This window comes from Gymnodraco acuticeps, unplaced genomic scaffold (assembly GCF_902827175.1).
Source record: "Gymnodraco acuticeps unplaced genomic scaffold, fGymAcu1.1, whole genome shotgun sequence".
Taxonomy (NCBI): Eukaryota; Metazoa; Chordata; class Actinopteri; order Perciformes; family Bathydraconidae; genus Gymnodraco; species Gymnodraco acuticeps.
In genome coordinates, this window is record NW_022990015.1 from 1,759,561 (window position 1) to 1,783,541 (window position 23,981).

General features: G+C 40.1%; 1 protein-coding gene across 1 annotated transcript in view; it reads left to right on the forward strand.

Moving 5' to 3' along the window:
- The window catches only part of impg2a (interphotoreceptor matrix proteoglycan 2a), a 28,195-nt gene extending 5,153 nt beyond the window's left edge, over nucleotides 1-23,042 (forward strand). The window contains exons 7-23 of the mRNA XM_034213532.1: nucleotides 356-402; nucleotides 720-787; nucleotides 1,339-1,494; nucleotides 2,379-2,437; nucleotides 2,543-2,563; nucleotides 4,534-4,772; nucleotides 5,887-5,921; nucleotides 6,989-7,184; nucleotides 7,451-8,265; nucleotides 8,743-9,027; nucleotides 9,117-9,336; nucleotides 12,181-12,391; nucleotides 13,706-13,894; nucleotides 15,017-15,218; nucleotides 16,057-16,136; nucleotides 16,634-16,694; nucleotides 22,396-23,042. Coding sequence (XP_034069423.1) covers nucleotides 356-402; nucleotides 720-787; nucleotides 1,339-1,494; nucleotides 2,379-2,437; nucleotides 2,543-2,563; nucleotides 4,534-4,772; nucleotides 5,887-5,921; nucleotides 6,989-7,184; nucleotides 7,451-8,265; nucleotides 8,743-9,027; nucleotides 9,117-9,336; nucleotides 12,181-12,391; nucleotides 13,706-13,894; nucleotides 15,017-15,218; nucleotides 16,057-16,136; nucleotides 16,634-16,676 — 2,866 coding nt within the window. The 3' untranslated portion in view covers nucleotides 16,677-16,694; nucleotides 22,396-23,042. The remainder of the gene's footprint in view (nucleotides 1-355; nucleotides 403-719; nucleotides 788-1,338; nucleotides 1,495-2,378; nucleotides 2,438-2,542; nucleotides 2,564-4,533; nucleotides 4,773-5,886; nucleotides 5,922-6,988; nucleotides 7,185-7,450; nucleotides 8,266-8,742; nucleotides 9,028-9,116; nucleotides 9,337-12,180; nucleotides 12,392-13,705; nucleotides 13,895-15,016; nucleotides 15,219-16,056; nucleotides 16,137-16,633; nucleotides 16,695-22,395) is intronic.
- Nucleotides 23,043-23,981: the final 939 nt, after the last annotated feature.

Consider the following 23,981-nt stretch of genomic DNA (forward strand, 5'->3'; position numbering starts at 1 on the left):
TCATATTTAGCGTATAAATGTGAGAGTGGTTCCAATATGCTTATCTAACTCTTAGAAAGAAATTGAAGGTGTAATTGTATTTCCCAAGTTGTATATTTTCTTTTATTCTTATAATATTTTTAAGAAATTACATATTTTCTATGACCCGGGGGCAGCTAGATCAACCTTTTGCTAAGTTAAAACAACTCTTATCAACGGAATAAAAAAAGAAAAGTAATTAAAAATGAAATAACATATATAAATGTAGCCACATTTGTAGACCCTACTTGTGTGTCGACATGTATGTGTTTGTGTGCTTATTATAATTTAGTAATATAATATCAGCACAGTTTCAATAATCTTTTACTTTTCACAGCACTCTGACACAGCGAACACCGGAAGCCCTTGAAGCTCCTGAGCTAGGTCAGTGACACTGTCAGCTTCAGGACGTCATGTGACTTTAATCACATAAGCATCCTCTTGTATCTGTACTTGTGCAAAAGCATTGTTGCTACAGGGTCAAACCATTATCTTTTGTGTGTTTCCATGTAATTATTCCTACAATATTCCAGCTTTCTATGCAGAACGTAGGTGAATCTCTTCTGTGTGTTTGGAGATTGAGCTAAGCAGGTTGGGGTCAGGGCAGTCTAATCAGGAATCACAGCACCTGCCAAAGTGCTTGAAATAGACAAGCACTCCTTTATTCAATCCTTTTTTTACACATGAACTCAACCACCCAGAGGACACAGTTGAAGGAGAGGAGGTGGAGGAAGCAGCCGCCGATGTCCCAGAGGTAGAGGAGAATCCAGTGAGTGCACACACACATTGTTTACAGATTCATTGTCTTTCACTAATGTGCACATGCAACTATAAGCCATAGATGGAAGAAGTACATTACATTTGGCTGATGCTTTTATCTAAAGCTTGTTACAATAAGGGCAATAAATAATAAAGATACACACTCAGAACAATAAGAAAGATGCAGATATAGTTGCTTCAAATAAGCCAGACCATTGTAACATTGAAAAGAATATTATGTTATCCTGTTTTCATCCCTAACAAAACACATGTAAGGGCATTTTAATGTTATAGTTTGTCATTGTGGAACCAATTTTGGATATTTATCTAGAATACTGATTAGGTTAGTAGTACAGTACTGCATTCTATCATACAAGTACATATGTCTTTATGTGTAAAAAGTAAATGATAACTGTGACTGTTAAATAAACGAAGAAGATGAAAGGTAGAATATTTGCCTCTGTGTGCGTGGGATCTAGTAAAGCACAATTGTGTCAAATTATACTTTATTTTTTTACATTCCATCACTGGATGTAACTGGGTCTCTGTCTCTTGGTACAGTTGAACAACGACATCGCCGTGCAGCCTCTGACCCCCACGATGCTGGAGCAGGTGGTGGAGCTGAGCATCCTCCTGCCCGGAAAATCGTACAGCAACGACCTGGAGAATCCGACCAGCTCCCAGTACCAAACACTCAGCAGACAGCTCGCTCAAAAGGTTCCTATCTGGCTCCTTATCCTTCTCTGTCTGACTTTACGACTCCCCTTAGTGCTACTGTATCTTGGCTCCAAAACGGCGCTCACTATTTATGGTCTGTGATTGATGCATTGTTAGCTTTAATAACACACATTTAAACAGCAGCAGTAGTTTCACTGTTAGGGCAGAGTTCAAAAACGCTATGTGCTGAAAATACAGTGTTAAGACGTGTCATGGGAGTAGATACACTTTTGCACAGGTACTCTGTTTGGAAGCAGATTCAGTGGTTTTACAGGTACTCGGAAAATTCAGTAAATTTGTTTCAGTGCTTTTCCCTGGCATCATAAACAAAAGCTTGATTTTATGCCTAAAAGGGAAGCCATTTCTCTTAATCCCTGACTTTTTTTTAATTCCCAGTGGATATCTGCTATACACATAAGTATAGATATAGATACACATAAACTGACGTGCCTTGTAGAGGTTATAAGTGTGAGTGTAGTGGAGGACAAGGTAGTAAAAATAATGTAGGCAAGGGGAAATTGGAAGACAAGCAAGAAGACAAAGGCCCTGGGGATTTTCTTGCGTCCTCTCTCCGATGTATAAAATAAAGTGGGTTAGTGAGTCTGCAGAACAGAACAGTGTATGGATTGTTTTTTCTTTGTGCCTAGAAGCAGGGCCCTGTAGACCAATAAAAAGAGTTGACCACAGTGCAGCAGTCTGCCTCCAGAGGAAAATAATCTGGGACACAGCACACAGGACTCAAAACGTTCAGCTTCTTTGAACAAAATGAGTCCTTGGGGAACAACAAATCTGAATTATTTTGCCAAGCAAGTCCATTGTAACCTTGTAAAAAAAGAAACAAACTCCTCCTGTGGCTTGTTTTTTAATCTTTTTTGTCCTTACAGATTGAGGACGCTCTGAAGGGGCTTCCTGGATTTAAGAGTGTGTCTGTGAAGGACTTCAGGTCAGTCCCTTTGCTACAGTTTTTGCTGGATCTTGACAAAATAAATGACCAAAACTACCTCGACTCGTAGCACTAACAGTATTTCAATCTCCTTGTTTTATGTAGGCCTGAGAAGGACGACGAAGGGTGAGTCATCTTTACTGGCCGTGGTAGTTAGACCTGGAATATTCTTGTATTTAAGCCCACAGATCCCTATCAACCATTCGTTAGCTATGGCACACTGTGTGAGTGTGTGTAGAGTCACCTTCCTCTCACACTGTATTTACCTGTGAGCGTGGGCACATGTTAAGGTGTTTCAGTAGTTTCCTGTTGATTTTAGTGTGGTCAATCACATGTTAAGTGGGATCAGGATGGGTTCACCGGAGTGATCATGTGCTATTCTATAGAGCAGATAATCCGGGCTTTACGACCGCGCCGATCAGCCTCTGAGGGAGTGATGGAGAGGAGAAGGGTTAGATATACTGTAAAAGAGATGTGTCAGGGGAGCAAAGGTGAAGACAAGCATAAGACAGGAATTTAAAAACATATAAATAAATGGAAGGAATACAATTTATTATGTGTTCTTGGTGGTGGAAGATCCTTTAGTACGGCCGAGGTACCAACCAATACCCTATCGTGATAACATTTTTGGAAATAGCCTTTTGCTTTCTGGCAAAAAGTTAGCTTTGAAGATTGATGACATCTACACATCTGTAGGGTGTTAGCTTAGCGGCAGCCGGTTAGCTTAGCGGCAGCCGGTTAGCTTAGTTTAGCATACAGACTGGAAACTTCCGATCATGTAGGGCACTGGCTGACACGCACCGGCTAAATTAAAGCCTCCACTAGCTGGAAGCAACACACACAGCTTTGTCGCCGTTGGTTCGGTGTGTGCTGTTTTGGTCTTCTCAGCCAGATGGAGAACTCTTGCCTGGTTATCAGGCTAAATCCACCTAGAAACTCCTCTATAGCATTTCAATGTGTTCACCTATCAATGTGGAGCCAATTTGACCAACTATATAAAGTTATGAAGTTTACATTTTTGTTTTAAGTTTTGAAACAATACAATTATAATAACTTACATTGTTGTAGTTGTAAAGTACAGCAACATCATGCAATCCACAATATCCAGTTAAAAAATATTCTGTATAATGAAAGTAAAATCTAGGGTGTTTTTATAAAGCACTTCATCATTTGCATGAATGACGGGGAAGCAGAAGGTAAAAGGAAGGTAATTTTCTAAGCTTATCTTTACAATTTGTCATGTTTTCACAGTACTTAAGTAGATGTACTGACCTACAATCCACCCTGGCTTGCTAGAATTATATATAAATAGCTAAAAATGTACTTTTGCCATTTGTTTGCAAACATACGTGCATACTTATGCCTTCTTACAGTGATGCTGTAATTAATCTTGAATTCGCTGCTAACTGCAGACCTCACAGCACAGGAAGAGTAAAGATGTAAAAGTCTGTATGAAGCTAAAGTGGGAAAATTCCACTTGGGACCGAGAGGCACGTGCTCAGCCGTCCGCCAGAAACCCGACAAACTAGGTCAGATTGGAGGGCTCCAAGTTGTCAAATGAAGAATGAAAGATTGGATTTTTTCAGGGCTTGGAAACAATTATGAGGTTTCCTTATTTATTATGATGATATTGATCATGCTGCTGACTCAGCTTTTTTTGGGGCCTACAGAGTAGAGCTTCTACATTCCAAAGAGGAGAAAATTACCCCAGTCGTTAGTCATCTGCGATCCCGAAACAACTCTTTTAACAGGGTCGACGTTAAATCACAATAATGCTTGAATGATTTTCGTCTTCTTTGACTTTTTTTCATACTCTCTTATAATAAATGTGTGTATAGGATTGTGGCTATAGGATACATGTAAAAATAGTGTAGGTGCATTTTAGAAATTAGCGTATTTATTGGGAAATGCCCTTACAACGCTTGGATTGGACAAATTAAAACCTTCTAATCTCACTCAACAACTAATATTGTGCTAGAAATGTGCGGAATTGTCCAGAAGTCCCATAGATGTAAATTAATGTAACACCTACAGATATATATGAAGATGCTTATGTAACTTGTTATGTGCATTAATATTGAATTGTCCCTGTGCAGGGGCGGTGTGGTGGTGGACTACGCTGTCACAGTGGTGGTGGATGGATCAGGAGTGAGCTTGGAACAACTGGACTACCTGACGCTGCAATCCAACTGGGTGGAGAACTCGTACCGTGAAGTCATGGAGCTCCCCACTGTGGTGTACGCCATCAACGAGGTCAAAGACATCATCACTGAGGCCCTGCATAACAACGAGCTGGACACTGTTAAGACCAGCGGAGGCCAAAGCTCGTCTGCTGGTATTCCCCGCACTGTAACCGAACACACAAATGCCCCCATTACGGCTATTTATTTAATTGGCATGGCAGCTGGGAACACATTGGCAGAGTTAGTGCGTGCAGCGCAGGGCAATCGGCCAAATGTCATATCAAATACAGACACAGTAGACCCAACATTGACATTAGAACATACGCTACACCACTTGAGAAAACATTCCAGGGTTTTAATAGTCTCATCTGTTTCTTATTTGTCTGAGGAGAGAAGAAACGTATTTAAAAGGAGTTTCAACTCAGAAGTTAATGAACAAAAAACAGACTCATCAGTTACAGGACCCATGTATTTACACTCAAATCCTTTCATTAAGTTGAGGAGAGCTGAGCAAAAGAAAGGATGTTTGGAATCTGAGCCTTTTTCTATACTTTAATCCTTAATTTTGGCTCAAACCAAGCATCTCTTTCTGATTCAGGTGTTTACCGGATTTATAATGTACAATATTATTAGGAAAAAGTTAGAATTGTGGCACCAGAAGACACACAAGTAAAGAAACACTCAAATGGTCACACAGGGAGATCTAAACTTCGACATCTGTTAGAGTTACTCAGTAAGTAGGTTAGCTACCTCCTACTTCTGGCCTAGGTCCTTCTCCAGAAATGTGAAGAAATTGATAATGTCTATAGCAGCTTTCTTCCTCCTGTGTGATTCCTCCCTGCTCATGTTTTGGAGAGAATGCGTGTCATTAGTTTACTGTGTTAGCGAGCTTCCCTGGAGATGCAGCTAAGGCTCACTTTAATTAGAAGCTTTGAATGTGAAATAATGGCTAAACACTCTCATATGGCTGACATGTGGGTCTGGGGAACCTAAAGGCACCACTTGGCTTTGTTTTTCTGCTTTAGGGGAGATGCAGTAATAGCCTTGGCCCCACAGCGGCTGATATTCAGTCCAGATTTTTGCACTGATTTGTAGATATTTCCCCCCTCAAGGTAATGTCAAAACGAAGGCTGTCAGTGCTGAAATGGAATCGGGTTAAAAGGATTCTGCAGACTTCTGCAGCCTTGATTATTTTATCTATATGGCACATGCACATGTTGTGTGTCAGTGTGTATTAATATTTGTTTCCCCCACCTGGTTCCACAGTGTCTGAGGTCCCTACCGCTGCAGATGGAGACACGGTCAGTTAACAAGTCACCTCCACTATCATGACAGCATCTCTCTTTGGGGGCTATCCAGCTGCTTGGAGCGGATAAATCCCTTTTGTTTAAGGAAGCTTGACGCCTGTAGTACTGATGTTGTGAAAACTTTTAACTGGCTGGAGATGTTATCAGGACCAGTGCAGGTAGGGGATGAGCCCACCAATGAGGATGAAGCGAGGCTTTGAGGATTACTTTGACTTTTGCTATAATAATCCACTGCTATTCTGGGGAAAAAAGCTACAGAGCGCCGCACTACTGAGAGTCAAGAGGCGAGACAGCACATATGAGTTTATTCAGACAAGTAATAACATCTTTAGTCTGTGCTGTCTTGTGGTTGACTGTGCACTTTGATAGTAATCAGAGTTTGGGTTGCACTTAATGTGTCTGCCGGTTCACTTTGTAGCCCAGCTCCCTAAGTGATTAATTTGACTCATTATATGAGTTGGGAGAGTTTGGAAAACTTCTCACCAATAATTTATTTGCAGGCAAGAGCCCAGAGCTTCTGTGCCACCGAAGCACTTTTCTGCCCCTGTTCGATTTGGTACAAGTTAAATTCAGCTGCTGTTTTTTGAGTTGAGAAAAACAAGGGGCTGAAGCATGCCACCAAAATAATTATAGACTTTTTCCAGTTCAGTCGACTTGCCAATACTGCTTTATAGCCTGTTATTAAATAATTATTTCAATTATTAAATAATCCATTTCAAATGTATAATAATGTTTATCTGTAGAGTTACAGTTACTTTCTTGTAGAGTGAGAGTCTTTTAGTTTTTTTAGGTTAGCATAGTGCTCAGAACAAACACCTTTCCCAGCTATATTAACCAATTTTCCCCTGGGATTATTGAAGTATTTCTGATTCCGAATATTCAATTTCCCTGTGTCTACCTTAAATTTAATTCATTTTTTGCCTAAACATTTCATTTTAGACACAAGCGTTGTACCTACTATACATTAAATGGAAACCACAGAGCAGCCACAGTAGCTGTTGTTGCATGACACACTCAACAGTGCCAATACCTTTAGATAATGAACTCTGTTTGTGATGCAGAATACTGCTGCCGATGAGCCCCCAGAGGTCACGATCCTAGAAGAGGACGTAGAGGATGTCGACAAAGTCGGCGTCCTGCCTGACGTCTCCGAAACCAACAGAGTGGAGAACAACGAAAACGACATCATTATCCTGGAGGAGAGTGCAGTTGTGTCTCCTGATTCTGTCAATACAGATAGTGAACTTGAAGCTGATAGTAAGTGCTTATACCTAATATAAACATTTGCAGTGTATCCCCCTGTTATGCTTTTTCCCTACAATGATACTTCTATTGTTTTCACTTCGACTGCACTTCCTCCTGCTTTGTTTGCATTGAAATAACTTATGAAACTGATCATTTTCTGCACTTCTCACTTCTCATTTTGTTGATGTTAACCAGATAGATCTGTGGATCTTTACTTAGATTGCCAGTTTCTATAAAAAGAGAGATTGAGACAATTTTTTTCTGTATTTTTTTCCAAGGCATTGCAGAGGAGGGTCTGTTACTCGGGGACATTGTGCAGACTCCTGCAGTAGAAACCCCCGCCGCAGAGGAGCTCCCAGCCGAGCTGTCGGAGGTTACACTTCATGAACCCCCGGTGGATGAAGAGGCCTCTGGAGTGGGCACAGACGACCTGAATAACCTGCTCGAGCCACCTGCAACCACAGAAGAAGAAGAAGTAGAGTCTCTTGAGGAGACTGACCCAGAAGATGGGCTGAGAACGGAAGATGTCGCAATAAATTCAGAAATCCCAGAGTATAATGAGATTTCCTCAATCGCAGCTGATACCACAGAGGAAGAAGAAGAAGGCCTGTCTGTCCTGGTCTCATCTCCTGAGACTAAAGAGGAAGCGAGTGAAGCACCAGAACCGTTGGCAGAAGAAACAGGTGAAGAATCTGTGGAAGAACAACCAGAAGAACAACCAGAAGAACAACCAGAAGAACAACCTGCCGAAGAGGAAGACAATAATGTGGTGCTGACCATTCCTGAGGAACCTGTGGCTGAAGAAGGTGGCGTGGAGGAAGCAACAGAGAACGAGGTAGAAGAGGCTGCACCTGAAGCTCCTCCTGTGGAGGAAGAGGGCCCGGCAGCTCCAGAGCTCTCCACAGAGGATCTGACAGAGGATGAGATCCTACTGGTCAACGTTGATGAACCAGAACCACTAGTGACGGACTCTCTGAACCCGGTCCAACCCACTGCTCTGTCCCCAGAGAAGGAGTCGCCCTTCACCCGCATCTCTGATATTGACACCGCCCTGGAGGAACAACCTGACATCATCATCCCTTCACTGGTGGAGGTAAAGCAAGAAGAATTGAATTGAAAAAAGTGGCAAAGTAATGCCCAATTTTATATAATAATAAAATAACAATAAGAACATATACTTTATTGATGTTACTACTACTTCTATTACTAACAATAATAATCATTCAAAAATAGATCAATAATAATAATAGTTTGTGTTTTTACGAAATCTCAACAGAATATATGATTTTTTGAAATATTTAAACGGATAAAACTTAAAAGAAAACATTTTGTGGAACGTATCTGAGCTTTAATATTGCTGTAGGTCCCCAGTTAAAAGTACAATGTAAATAGGTCAAGTTTTATTTATAGAGCACTTCATATAACCAGGGCTAGGTCAATCAGTGCTTTTACATGTAATCAGCAGGATCTTATAGCATCATCTAAATTCAAGAGGAAGCCAAAGAAGGGATTTAAGAACTGCTGGTTCTTGTTAATAACTTGGCAAGTCTCTCCTTTTTTACTGCCCCAGATCCAGACCACTGACGGAGGCTTGGAAGGTGCCACTAATGGAGACAGCGACTATGATGTGATCCATTATGGTTATGAGTTGATTAACCACACAGAGGAGGGCAGCACTGGCTTTCCGTTTGGTGTACACGGCACAGACCAAGTCAGTATCGCCATGCCTGTGAACCCCGGACGAGCACTGATGGTGTTCTTCAGCCTGAGGGTGACCAACATGATCTTCTCAGAGGATCTCTTTAATAAGAAATCCCCAGAATACAAAGCTTTGGAGCAACGATTCATAGAGCTGGTAAACTCCTGTCATTTACGGCACTTGATTATCAGCATTCCCACTGTTGTGTTGTAACATCAAACCCTTTTTTTGGTATATTTTCCCAGCTTGTGCCCTACCTGCAGTCCAACCTGAGTAACTTTGAGAACCTGGAGATCCTGAACTTCAGGAACGGGAGCATCGTGGTCAACAGCCGGATGAAATTCGGAAAACCTGTTCCACAAACCGTCACCACCACCGTCTATCTGATCCTGGAGGACTTCTGTAACACAGCCTACCAGACCATGAACCTGGCCATCGATAAGTACTCACTGGACGTAGAGTCAGGTTGGTTCTCACGATATATACACTGTGTTTTGATCTAGACAACTGTGATATCATGAATTGTTTAATGCTTGTTTTAGATGTTTCTTTAAGGAAAAACAAGTTGTTGCTTTATGCAGAGAGTTCAATTAGGGCCTATTAGGGCTGTACCCGAATATTCGTTCGTTGGAGTACTATTCGGGTTTCAAACTGTGAGCCCAGTGGCCGTCTGCGAGACAGCGAGACACAGCGAAACCCAGCCCGAAACCAGCCCGAGCACACACACACACCCGCAGCCTGGCTGGGAGTTTGTGTGTGTGCTCACACACCGACTCACAGCCTCGCTGCGTTCCACCGTTTTAGGGAGGAAAGATCGGCGGAGCTGCAGCTAAGAAGAGATAGAGATTGCGGTCGGATAATCCAAAAATCAGCTCCTAACGTCTAACCCTATCGTCTATTCCTTGACCTCTGAGTGAAACGTCACGGGGTTAAGGAATAGTGGATAGGAGAATTCAAAAGGACTTAGGAGAAGAGACTGTGGTACTTTAGAGAATCCGACTGCACTTTCACTATCCGACGTGTTTATGATGCGCCAGCGGACGTCATGAATGTGCGTCTGCTGCTGTGGGGAAACTATGGAAACTACAGTTTTCCATACAGCGGACTACAACATGGATGTTTAATAAGAACGAGGGACTACTGTAAACTCATCTAGAGACTCTGCACCGTGCTCTGATGCTGTTGTTTTATGCTTTATGAACGGGGACAACAGAGAAACATATTCTTCATGACCAAAGTTGGAATTGAAATAAAAAAGGAAAGTGAAACTTCTGCTCGTCACCCTCTCCCTCTGGTCCACATTAATACAAATGATCCCAATACGTATGATTGTATGAACTATTAAAATATCTTAAAATCAATACAAATGTATTTATTATAAACGTTAGTCTTTAACATCTATCACTGTGTATATCACCATTCAAACATCTTTTAAAAGTTGAACAAACCCCACACAGCTCAGTGAGATGTTGACTTTATTTGATCATTTCAGTAAAAACTAACGTTCATATTTCTCTTTTTGATTATAATACTGATGAACGTTCAAAACAAAGCACTTTGGCAACTTACCACATACGTTTTAAAATGCTTAATAAGCACCGTAACTTTCATGATATAATTTCTCGGTCATAATCGTTTGTTTCCGTGAACGGCCGACTGTTGTGTGACGGCAAATGCTGCGGCCGCAAGGCATTGTGGGGCAGCATTTTCTCCTCTCCTCTCGGTGAGGGAGGTCCAGTGGTTCCTAAGCTAAAGGAGGTTATAAAGGAAGTTTGAAACCTCCTTTCCTATCATCTAGAGAATTCGAACGGCACTTATCATGGCTGCCAGTGAGGGAAAGCTAAATGGACTATTCGACTTCACCCTGAGTGTGTGTGTGTGTGTGTGTGTGTGACGTAAGGTAACGGCTCCACGGATTGGTCCATTTGGACCAATGGGTCCATTTGGGTATGGGCAGGTCAGTGTACCCAGGAAGTAAACAATGGAAAAAGATAAATGTCCAATGAGGCGTTCTGGGGCAGCATAGACAGGTATTTTCTGTGTTAGAGTTTTACTCGCTACAGGGTGTACTTTGAGGGTTTGTGACTTTGCAGACCGTTTACATGCATAAAAAGCTACATAACACACAAGGGGACGGGTAATAACCGGAAAAGCATGACATGGGTGGGACCTTTAAGACTTGAAACTAATAGAAACAGCTTGCCTGGCTACGTCAGAAGGTGAAAATATCTGCCACACTGCATCTGTAAAGCTGGAAAATCTCTGCACATATTTATCTGCACGGATATAACTTGTTCGCCAAGGAGCTTTAGACGTGCTGGTAGGCAGATTATGTGGCGCCAATCTTCTCATCTAACTCTCAGTAAGAAGCCGTAATTCCCAAAATGATGAACTATTCCCTCAACAACTGTAATCGGAGCGCATTGTTGTATAAAATAATCTCAGTAAATCAGTGTTGAATGACATGCTAGTGTGTCAAAAGGCCTGGGAAAGCAGGTGTTAGATCCTTGTCGTGACACTGGTATCGACAGCTGGGTTGAGATGATCAAGGCTTCCCTGGACAGCAGCCAAGTTTACATGTATCATTACTGCACTTTGACCGGCTGATTACTGCCTGCAGCTCTGGTTTCACATGTGTGAATTATATTGCCATTTTTTTAACTAGGGAGCAAGCATGAAATCTTCTGTGCTCTTTAAACCTTTTTGCATTTCCTCATGTGGTATCGGTCTCCAGGCTTCTGTGCGTGACACCATCAGCCAGCTTGAAATGGGCAATTTATGATAACAGTGATACATACTTGTGTTGTGTTTACAATCATTACTGAGCTGTCATAATCTGTCTGATCACTGCCAGCGCTCATTGCTGGATCCCAGCATGCATTAGGGCTGCATTAGAATGGAAGGAAGAATTACCTTTGTATGTGTCTGTGAATATCCTTCTACAAAAAAAAACATATCTGAAATACTAAGAGTCTTTTGTGCAACAATGGACTATTATTTTGTTGAATTTAATAATTTTTTGGGGTTGAAGAAACTAATATCCCTGTTAATCTAAAGGTGCATAGCAGAACTCAAAGGGTGAAAAATGCTGTTGTTTTTGGTGTCATTTAAAGTTATTTAACCTTTTGAGAAATATGTGTATATATTGAACTTTCAAATGTTTTGAGAAAGGGTTAGGGTATAATATACTCTCCTCTTTAAAACGGTGATCACTACATGAGAATTTAACAACCTGTAGACGACCTGCGTGTTACTGCTTATCCTGATAACCATTAAAAGTCAACACTACTATTTCTTTTTGATTTCTAGGTGATAAAGCCGACCCCTGTAAGTTCCAGGCGTGTAACGAGTACGCTGGATGTAAGGTGAACAAGTGGTCGGGGGAGGCGGAGTGTGTCTGTAACGCAGGATACTTCAGCGTGGACAGCCTGCCCTGTCAGAGCATCTGTGACCTGCAGACTGACTTCTGCCTCAATGATGGCAAGTGTGACATCATCCCCGGCCAGGGAGCAATCTGCAGGTGGGTGTGGATTAGTGGGAAATGATCTGCGTAAGTGTGTGTGCGGGAAAAAAAGGTCTGATCTTAATCACAGAAACAGATTTTCAGCAGTTTTGGCAGAAGGTAAGATTCTTAGCTTCTAGTTTTGACGTTGCTTGGCTGTATGTTGATGATGTGGAGTTTCAGAAGCATATTTTTTATTTGGTTCCTTATACTAGGGATGTAAAATGTGCAATAGCCTAATGAATTATAATCATAACCAACTGCATAGAATAAACATTTATTTGCACCGTAGTTGGCTACAAATAACAATGAACTGTATTTTCTGGCTTAAATCAAGATTGTTTTAAAGAAACTCACGTCAACATTTTGAATAAACTTTTTTTATTTCACTATGCTCTCTGGTACTGAATGTACTGAAGAACAATAAGCAACCTCAGAGTATATTTGATTAATATTGTGATCCATTTTTCAACTCCTGGATGCAAAATATCACATTTTGGGTCAGTGAAGTGTTTCTTATTATGTGGCGTTTCAAAACGTTTCTCTTTATTTTCTTATCTCAATTATTTCAAAATGGTCATCTGTGTGTGTTCTTGTTAATGTTTATGTCTTAACATGTGCATGTTGTCCAAAACAATCATATGCACGCGTCAATGTGTGTAACATGACGTGCCAGAAATCGCAATCAGTCACAACATGTTCTCTGGCTGTGTTGAAACTGATGTATGTGGTGCACTTTAAATTGAATAATTATAAACAGACAGAGAGGCGGCTGTGTGCCAAGATGAATGTGAACCTTTGATTTACTCTCTCCACAACACCATAAAACACGCAGGCAGCTCCAGATGCTGTTTGATTGTTGTTTACTTCATGCCTCCCAACCCAAAGTATTGCGTCGCTGAATCGAGACAGGAAACAGACTAGATGAGTTGTTTCAAAACAAGGATTTAATGACACATACAGAACATTATAATAGTTGTTGCCGACGATCTCAAGACAAACTGGATTCAGGATTCAGTCATTTTCTTTTTGTATATACTAAAATCATTAAACACAACATTAGAAATAAAAAACAAAGAACTATGACGTTGTTTTTCTGCTGTTCCCCTAATGCTTAAATCATTTAAAAAAGGAATTGGTCCGTGTCCAGTACCCTATTTTTGTTTCAGAGTGGAAATTATTGTTTTCTTTACTAATCCAAAACAACAAAAATAAAAAGGGAATAAATCACAGAGATTCTATAATACCTTCATCTCAATCGGGACTATAATGTTCTTGAATCATTGAGTGATTAAATTATTTTAGCTGACAAATTCTCCATTTTATCATCAGGTGTCGTGTCGGGGAGAACTGGTGGTACAGAGGAGAGCACTGTGAGGAGTACGTGTCTGAGCCGCTGGTGGTCGGCATAGCGATTGCCTCCGTAGCTGGATTCCTATTGGTGGCGTCCGGAGTAATCTTCTTCCTCGCCAGGACGTTACGGGATCAGTATGACAAGGATGAGTCAGAGGACCCCATACGGTGAGACAATCCACGTACCATATGGCTAAACTTCTCAACAGCCCTCGATCATTTAGATCTAGCAACTAATCCAATTAATACAGATTTTGCATGTTTACTTACCAGTGAGGGACACGGTGAGAAATCAAAAGGACCATGATTGTGATTGTAACCTAAACAAATAATTGTTCTGACAGGAAAAAAATACTTCTTCAACTTCCTAAACTCTGGAGAATCAGCTTACGTTGTGTGTGTGTGGCTAACCTACAGATCCACTGTATTTACTTTACTTTGTACTTATTTTTGAGATCTAAGATGTTTCCAAAGATTACAAATATGTCAGGCTCAATTTTGTATGCACAAAAAATAATGCACAAGAGACCAATAACATTTAAAAATGCATTCATATGAAGTTCACATCCAAAATGTGCAATTGAATTGTGACACCAGCTGAAACAGTATACATATGTGACCCTGAAAAAGCTAATTAAATGATAAATTACCCCGTCAGATTGTTTTTCCATAGTGAGCAAAAGCTGTGAAGTGTATACTCCAAAAATAAACAAATTTTACTTTCAGTTTGATAGTGAACAGAAACCCTCACATTTAGTGTGTTTGAAGTTTTTCTCTCCTCCACGTAATCCTTTTTGGATTAAAGGAGCCTGGTTACTTTCTTCAGAATAAGTTGAAACACCCCATGAATGTATCCTCAGTTAGACGGCCAAAATTATCCACGGCACCATCCCATTACTCCTCTAGACTTCAGGCAGGAGGGCTCCCTTTTTCTGGATATCTTTCTCTTCCTGTGCTGCTTTGATCCAGACACAAAGATACACAGAGTATCTGTTCACCATCTATCTCTTTGTGTGCGTGTGTGTGCCTGGCACGGTTTCCAAAGCAGTCCGTGAAGAATCACTGTGCTATAACCTAAGCCAGTTATCTGATCAGAAATGCTGCTGATCTCACACACCTACTGTACAGTTACACAATAGCTTCTCGAAGGTCTGGACACAAACAAAAAAGACTTATCTGAGGTTAAGGAGGGTTAATTTCTGCTGAAGTCAGATTCAATGCTGCTCAGTCACCTTTTTTCTGGCTTCCTTGACATTGTGACGTGAACTGATTATTTGTGTTGCTCCGCAGGCGAGCAGAGAGTGTCCCGTCTCTCGAGAGGGCGACTAAGTACAACCCCATGTACGAAAGTGAGGCCACCACAGGCTACAGCCACTACTACCGCCGCTATCCTGAAGCTGCGGTGTACAGCAGTGCCAGCGCTGAGGCCTCCACTGACTTCAGCAGCGACGAGATACGACACATCTACGAGAACAGTGAACTGACCAAGGAGGTGTGTGTGTGTGTGTGTGTGTGTGTGTGTGTGTGTGTGTGTGGGCTGCTACCCATGGGTATACTTAAAATATGTCCAAGCAGCATTGAGGAACTTAATTGTTCTTATTACTTTTAATATGAAGGGAACTGTTTTACCAGATGTCATACTAAGTTTCTGCAGCAAAAATACTGGAGTGGGTGATCAGGTTTATTGGCGATCACAGAGAAATTAAGAGGTGACCAGTGATGAAAAAAATACTCTTAACTTAAGTAAAGGCAGCAATGTGATGTTGCAGAAATGTTAACAAGTTACAGTCCTACATTTGAAACTTTTATTTTTGAAAAAAAACTGGGAATTGTCCCATTGTACAGTAGCATCAAAATATACTAATACATACTAGTTTGGGGTACAACAACTGATGTTTAGTCTGGACAGACGGGTACATTTTAGGGAAAGAAGATGCCTTATTTAAAATGAACCATCCACTTGCAGATGGTTACTGTGAGTGCTAACATACTCTGAGTGCCTTTTTGAAGCACAACTGAGTACAGTTATACCAAAGTGCAGGCCGGAGATGTGCCAAGGCCATCTGGATGCTGGATGGTAGTTAATGACACCAGACGGGCACATCCTGTCCCACAAGGATATTTGACCTGACAAGGATCTGAATTGGGAAATATCAGGTTGTAAACTTGTTCTATTACCAACTGGCATTTTTGCCATTAAATAGGAACCTCATTTGTTTTTCTTGTTATGGAGTGTAAAATGTTACGTTTTGTTTCAGCCACAGCCGGTTTACTGTTTATTTGCCTGTGATGTAATGTTCCCTCCCGACTGATACCATGTGTTTCTGCAGGAAATCCAAGACAGGATACGCATCATTGAGCTCTACGCAAAGGACCGACAGTTTGCAGACTTTGTACGGCATCATCAAGCGTAAGTGCCTCTCTTGTTTTTCCTATCGTACCGCAATGAGATAAACACATGGACCAAACTAACCAGTATATGAGGAAAACGGGAAGTGAGTTTGAGATACAGGAGTCTGGTCAAGATTCTGCTGAAAAATTGATTAAATTGTTTGTTCAGAGCTGGGGGAAGACGAAGAGTTCAAGCCACACTAAACCAGTTGGGAAACGGATTTATCATTCTTGAACCATCACCAATCAGGCCCTGAGCTGATTCAATTAGACAGAAAGCATTAGTGGACACAGGCATTCCTCCGTCTGCCAACAGTTTGGCAGTAGCAATGCGTCTGAGTGTAAAAGTGGAGGTTGTTTTAAGTCTTATTTGGCTGTATATCCCCAATCTGTATGCCAGAGAGATGCTTCTTGCCAGATACACCTGAGATAATATGTGGGTACGTTCATCAACTAAAGTCACTGGTTTACCTACAAAGCTGAAATACAATGTGTGTGTGTTTATATGTTCTGCAGTGTTGTGGACACACGCAGAGAGAGCTCCTCTGCACACACATGAAACTCTCCTGTGAATAAGGTAACTTTTCTTGATTGAAGAATGTGTAGCAGCTTATACTTTCAATGACTAGTCCTCCTGAGATATTTGTCAAAAATACCAGCTACACTATGTTTAAATAAAAGTTAAATACATAATATGGGGGAACAGTACTCAAAGATTTGGAAGACTGGTAGAAGTTCATATTGACCTCTAAAAAAGAAAATGGTGGCAGATATAATATCAAATACAGTAGATTACCAATGGTGCTGCAATCAATAAATACAATAATACATAAATAAGTACATTAACAGTTGAAGGAAAGGGGGCATATTAATATGTAATGCATATAAAAAAATAGCAAAAGAGGTTAAGCTCTAACAGTTTTGAACACCTAACTACAAAATGTATTTAAATATACGGATAGTGCCAGACTATTCCTTGGCGAGGAGCAGTTAAAGTAATTGCTCCATATCAAGACATTTTCCAGTACAAATTCAGGCTAGCTGTGTCTATGTGTTCCCTCATGCCAACCTTAGCTGCAGTCTGTAGCTTAATATTTACAGACTGGAGAGTGGTATGCATCTTCTCACTTTAAAAAAGAAAAACAAAACGTATTTCCAAACAATTCCAACAAAAAGTTAGATCATTCGTGGGCTCGCAGCATATTGAAGCCAAGATAGAAAAGGTGTTTCCATGAGCTTATGGAGAAATTCAAGTGAGACATTGTGTTGGCAGAAAAAAAGGATATGATTGTAGAAGATTAGTGTGTATATCTAATACATAAAAAATGTGGACACTGCATACTCACTCACCTTTTCCTACTGCACAGAAACATGCCTCTATGCTAGAAAAGTGAAGACTCCACTTTCTTCATCATGGCACTCACAATCTGAACTGGCTAAGACGGACTCATTCAGCACGCTGCTCTTTATTTCCTCGACCAACGACCCCTTTCTCTTTCTACGTATTTCCCCGAACTGTTGACTGTTCTTCCTCCTTCCTTTGTGCCTTCTCTTGACTGGTCGAGCTGTGTGTGACATCACGTGTTGCTACTGGATGTGTCCCTCTGGACTGCATCCTACTACTTGAAATGTTCATCTCAATACTGTCTTCAGTAGTACTTTTGTTTAGTGGAACAATCGGTTTTGTCAACTCATGTCTGTCAATTCTTAGAGGGAACAACTTAAAGACTGTGAATATGTAAATAGTGTCTCTGTGAGGTTGTTTGCTAGTTAAGATGTTATTCTCTACTTTCTTTTTTGTCTCTATAAAACTTAAATGACTCTTCAAGTCTTCTCAGAAAGGCCCTGAGAGAGCTGCTCTTTTAAGGACAACGGTGCTATTCTGATTCATAATGTGGTGGTCTATGATGACTTTTCTGGTTGTGACTTACATAAAAGGATTGATAAAAATATCTTGACTGTCTCACAGTAGCCGTTAGCTTAGCTTAGCATAAAGACTGAAAACAGGGGTCAAACTTCTTAACTTAGACTGCCCAAATGTAACAAAATCTGCATATACTTAAGTTTATATTTTACAAAGAATATATAAAGTGTCAATCATGCTTATTAGTGCTGGTAGATTTTGTTATGTTCAAACAGAACTAAGCTAGCTATTTCCTTCTTTTCTTAATTTTCCAGTCTTTTTGCTAGGCTATGCTAAGAGCTGCTTGCTTGAGCCAATGTACAGATACTAGTGGAATACATTTTCCCATTTAAATCTCTATAAATAAGGGTATTTTCCCAAATGTCAAGCTATTACTAGAAGTTAGCAACATTAAGTGGCAGTGTATGTGTTATTGTTGATCATCAATGTAAAAGCACACTTTCACAATCTTAGCGAATTCCAGCAATATTCTTTCTTTTGACAGGGGATTTCTCTGCCGTTTTTACGTCTCCTTTTATTATAAGCTTTGGTGTATGTTTGTAAAAGTACGGCGTAGTAGACATAAGAAAGTGAAAACAGTGGTGATGGGAGCATGAACCCTCTATAGCTCTGGGATCCAGAAATAAGTGAAAACACGTTTCAGTGGAAAAATGCTCCGGGGCAAGCGGCCCTGGGATCTGATGAAATGGTTTGCTTTCAGATGTCATATGTAATGCAACTGAAAAGCAGGCTGATAAACAACATGCACTCTTTGGAATGACAACCTCAAGCTGAAGTCTCCCGCTGAAAAAACCTCAAGGTTACAAGCAATTCCTTTAAAAGAAAAAAATGATCCTGTGACTACGTGTTTGGCTATGATCCTGCTGTTCATTCTGAAAGCTTGCAACAGACTATTTGCAGCATGCAGTTTGTAAGAGTCCGCAGGTTTGTTTGATTATTGTCGGCAAGTGTGCCCATCAGAATCAGATCCATAGATTATATCTTAGCTTCTTGTTTACATAACATACTCCACGTCCTTTGCCCTTATTCTAAAGGTCTATAAGCAACAAACACCGGTGAAGCAGACTCTTGTGACAATTTCATGCCTTTTTCAATCTGCAGTCAGTTTAATTTTTTTGTGCATGCTTTTTTATGGTATCTGCATACAGTTTATGTCAACATCCTCCATCTGCCACCTGTACAAACGGACAGTCATCCCATACAGTTTTGTCATGTAAATAACATTGAAGATATTAGATATTTGATAGTTGTAGGATGTAAATCATGTGTGTCTCAAATGTTTCAATAAATGAACATATTTTTATACTGATAACTGTTTCACCACTTTAACAGTGTTATCAAACCGTGCAGCTGTGTAAATAACTAATACAACTAATTGTAACATTACAAAAATACAACATATATGTAAAATACAGACTGTGCTCGGTGGTAAAAAGTAACTTGGTACATTTACATCACCATTGTACTTTAGTACTTGATTATTTTAAACGACTTTGTAAAATAAGATGTTTCATTATTAAATTAAAATTGCCCAAAAGCCACATTGGCCAGCAACAATACATTTTAATCTTGAAAAAAAAAGAATTATGTAAAATATATCTTTGCTTAAAGGTGGGGTAGGTAATTCACTTCAGAAACACTTTTTGTTATATTCCATGGAATGCTCTTAACATCCCGATAGCAATGAATACATTAAATGCTTTGACAATAAATACATTAAAAAATGTCAACTGTGGAAGCCGTGGCGCTGTAAAAAGCACGGCCAATTATTAATAAAATAACTGGATGGCCTACCTGCCTGTCAGCCTTCCATCTCGTCCACAAACTTATCTCGTGCCCTCATTGGTCATGTGTGCGTTCGTGTGTATTGCAGGAGGGGCTCTGTAAGGAAGTCTGAAGGAAGGGGCAGATTTTTTTCGGCTGTGTAGTTTCAAATTCTAGCTGGTGGTTTCTCCATTGTTACCTACCCTACCTTTAATTGCTATTTTAAGAATATTTTACAAATAATATTTTTTACTTTCAATTGAATGAATAGTTCAATTTCTGGAAGAAAATGTACTTTCTTGCTGAAAATCAGATGAGAAGATGTCACATGATATCACATCAGTAGCCAGTTAGCTTAGCCTATTTTAGTATAAAGCCTTGCAAAAAATGAAAACAGTTAGCCTCTGTCCAAAGATACCAAAATCTGTCGACCTGTAACTCCTAAAGGAAGGGGTCGTAACATAGCTGTTTCCAAATGTCCAACTATTCCTTTAAAAACCTTGAAACATGTTTCTTGTCATTGTTAAGAAAACACTAAGAGGGAGAACAGACTTGGTTGACTTGGTCTCAAAATGCTAGCTTTTTCAATTTTGCTGTTGGACAAGATGTTTAGCTGCTCCAAGATAATCCAGATTAGTCTCAACAGGTATGGATTAGGCCCGTCTGTGGGAATAACAGTTTCCAAAATAGTGCATACTAGTAATCAGCCTGCGTCACACACACTCATAGATGCCAGGGTGTGGCGAGTAAAATACATTGTGTAAACATGTTTCTGGTGAAATTCTACATTTGTGAACTTTTTGTCTCTGTTCTGCACTATATTAAATCCAGCTGCTGTTGCTTTTGTTATTTTTTAGAACGAGCAAAGTTCCAGAGGTTTGGATTATACATTTAGTGTGGTTTGGTGAGATCAGCGGGTGTGTTTTTGACAAGTGATGGCGTTATTTAATTTAATTCAATTACATTACATTTTAGAAAAGTTTAAAACACCATGGTTACATAGCAGGAGAGTTTGCTTGCTTTAAATGGCTCAGTTTGGATCTTTCACCTGCATGAAGTCAGCGGGTGATAAATGGAAAACATTGAGTGAGGGGGGAAATAATTACTGCATGCTGACAGACTGACTGTCGTTCTGGAGTGAGTAACTCATGAAAAGTCCCATTTATGGCAATGTTTCTGACCAGGTGGGTCGATGTTTGCTCCAGTTAGTTATTGAGCGTGTAATTTATGGCAATTGTGTGCAACTAGTCGGTGGAAAACCCCTTCATATGTTGAATTGTCATATTTGTTCTCTCTGGGTGAGGGTAAGGGGTTTTGCAATGTACATTTTGTCACAAGCAACAACCTCCTTGTGCCGCCCTAAAAAGTTGTTTTCTGTCAGGCAGTCTTTCTCTCTATACAAAATAGAAATCCCTGTGCTCTTAATACAAAAATATCAGTATTGCAACTAACTATTTTCTCCAAAAAATACCCCTTAAGCATTCAAGATAACTAATACATCTGAATATCAGTATTTATACTTTAAATTATTTGACAATTTATGGATTTTTGCGGCTGTCGAGTGTTTATAGATAGCAGATTCTGCCTCTGCATGTTACAAATTGAGTCACATTTCATATAGAGAAACTTAAATGCGCTTTCGTGGAATCTGGTCACAGTTTATAGGAAGTGAGGAGTATGTGGTGTTATGGATGTGTTGAAACCTGATCCTCCACAAGAGGGCCATGTATCTGTCTTCACTCAGAGGAAAGCCTCTATATCACCTTGATACAATTCACTTTTGTTGTTGTTTTTATTTAGTATACCATTTATCAGGGCATTAAAGTTATTATTATACAAATTGTACTCATTATAATATTTGTAATCAAATATGTTTTAGAGCCATTTGAACCTTTCTTATGTCTTAATGACATGATTGTGTGTAAGTGAGCAGGCAGACAGAGGGAGAGAACGATTTATCAAGAGTAGAAATCTGTGTAGACACTTGAAGTAATCCCTACTCCATCTTTTCCTGTCTTCCTGTCTCTTCCTTCAACAACAGCATGTAATTATGCTGATAAGCCGTCTGAGGTGTTATGTGATATCTCAATAAGTCTGTGGCTCATTCTCACGTGTCTCTGAAGACTCTTGTTAAGCATCTTATAAAAGTCTGCTGATTTATGAGCAGACGAATGACAGAGTTAGCGGGGTGGCCCTGACCAGCTGGCTGTAAAGCTGTGCAGACAATACTGTATGTTTACCTCTGTGTACCTGTAGCACGAAAAACAGTTTGTACCAGCAAGTCGTTACCACTGAACCTGTTGGACTTTTCTCCCAGCAGTTGTTTGGGGACGTTTGTGTTTTCTCTTTAAACAGCTTAAATTGATTAAATATTTTATAGAAACAGTTTATTACACATGACTGCCATGATAATTTTATATTCACTTTCATCTCTTTCTATTTTTTGTTATTGCATTCCTTTTCTTTCTATTTGCACTCCTCCTCCTCACGTCATTTCCTTTTAAATCGTGTTATGACTATGTGTTTTCTTTCTAAGCTTGATGTGGAACCATTAATGTCTCCAGTATTTTTTTATGTGGGTGTGTATTAGACGGAGCAGCATGGAAGACGAGAGTGAATCGGGTCGAGGGAGACAGAATCAGAGTAGGCACGTGGCTGGATTACTGCTCTGTTTTCGGTGCACGTGCCTTACCAGCAGTGTGGCCGGTAGGATTGCAAGTCATCGTTTGCTTTTTTCCAAGTCCCACTGGCCTGATAGTCATTTTCATAGGCCCAAATCTGCCTATTGTTGAACACTCAGCATTTATCACCAGACGATTGAGTGGTTACAGAGGGATATTTGATTGTGTGATTACAAACTCCAGATCTATGTTCACGTTTCTCTATTTTCTTTTTAAGACAATAAAACAATACGCCAATGCTCTGTTTACAGTTTAATGTGCTGCCCTCAAGTGTTACGTTCAGTTAACTCAGGTTTAAATCAGACTGGGCTCTGGTTTCAGACAGAGGGTGAAAAGAGGTGCTACAACACAGGCAGTATGAGAAAAAGAAAGACCTTTTTGAACATTAAAGCATAAACATGCCCCAGTAGAGGCACAACACACAAATATGAACCTGGTAATTAGCATAATATGTCCTCTTTAACTTTGGTAAGACAAAAGTGTCTGTGCAGTAGTGAACATCCAACAACTATTGCAAAATGTCGTGTAACTTGGAGGGGTGTAGCATTTTCCAAAGACGAACCTATTACATTTAACCGAGAAGATCTGAATCACAGGGCGGATTCACATTAGAAAATAAATGGCCTGAGGTCTGCGCTCTACAAATGCCCTTCCTTTCATAATGTATTTTTCATCTTTTATGATTTTAAGGAAGGAAATAGGAAGTTGTTTTATTTGTATGTCTTATTCTGCATTTATGAGACAAAAGTCTTTACTTTTTAGTATTTCATTCTTGTTTTTATTAATAATGGCAACAAAAGTAATATAGCATAGACAAACTTCAATCAATTCCCTGCAAAGTAGAATAGTTGGACTTCCTATTGTGCATCCAGTGCAGACAGATTAACATCTTCAGGTCGATACAGGCCTCTGGTGACACATTTAGCGTAATGGCTTTTTGATTTCAGCGTGCCTTTGCATCACCCCGTCTTTCAGGCCGCATGTTTTTACTTCTCATTCCCTAATCCCACTTGAAGCATAATTTCAGTGTTTTGGCAATTAAAACATGATGTATTGCAGTTTAGGATAGTTACATTCCTTTCTCTTGCTTGGCGGTCGCTGCTAAGGGCTTCTCTCTCAGTGACTCTGAGGCCTTGTGGTTTGTGAGGTAACCTCTCTTAGGGTGATTTATACCACACAGATGTTCTAGGATGAGCAGTTATCCTGTTGGGAAGCAGTGTCTATGTGTGTGTGTGTGTGTGTGTGTGTGTGTGTGTGTGTGTGTGTGTGTGTGTGTGTGTGTGTGTGTGTGTGTGTGTATATATGTGTGTGATGCCATTAGCAACAATACAGAGCTGTCCAAGGTATTCTGCAGGGGAAACACTTAACGTCCTATGGCAGCGTAATGAAAAGAGCTTTTTTTCCCCATTTAGGAAAATACCCTCCTGACTATCTGGTTGAGAAAAGGCAGGTTAGTGCAGTTATATTATATCACAAGGGTCCGCAACCTTTTTCT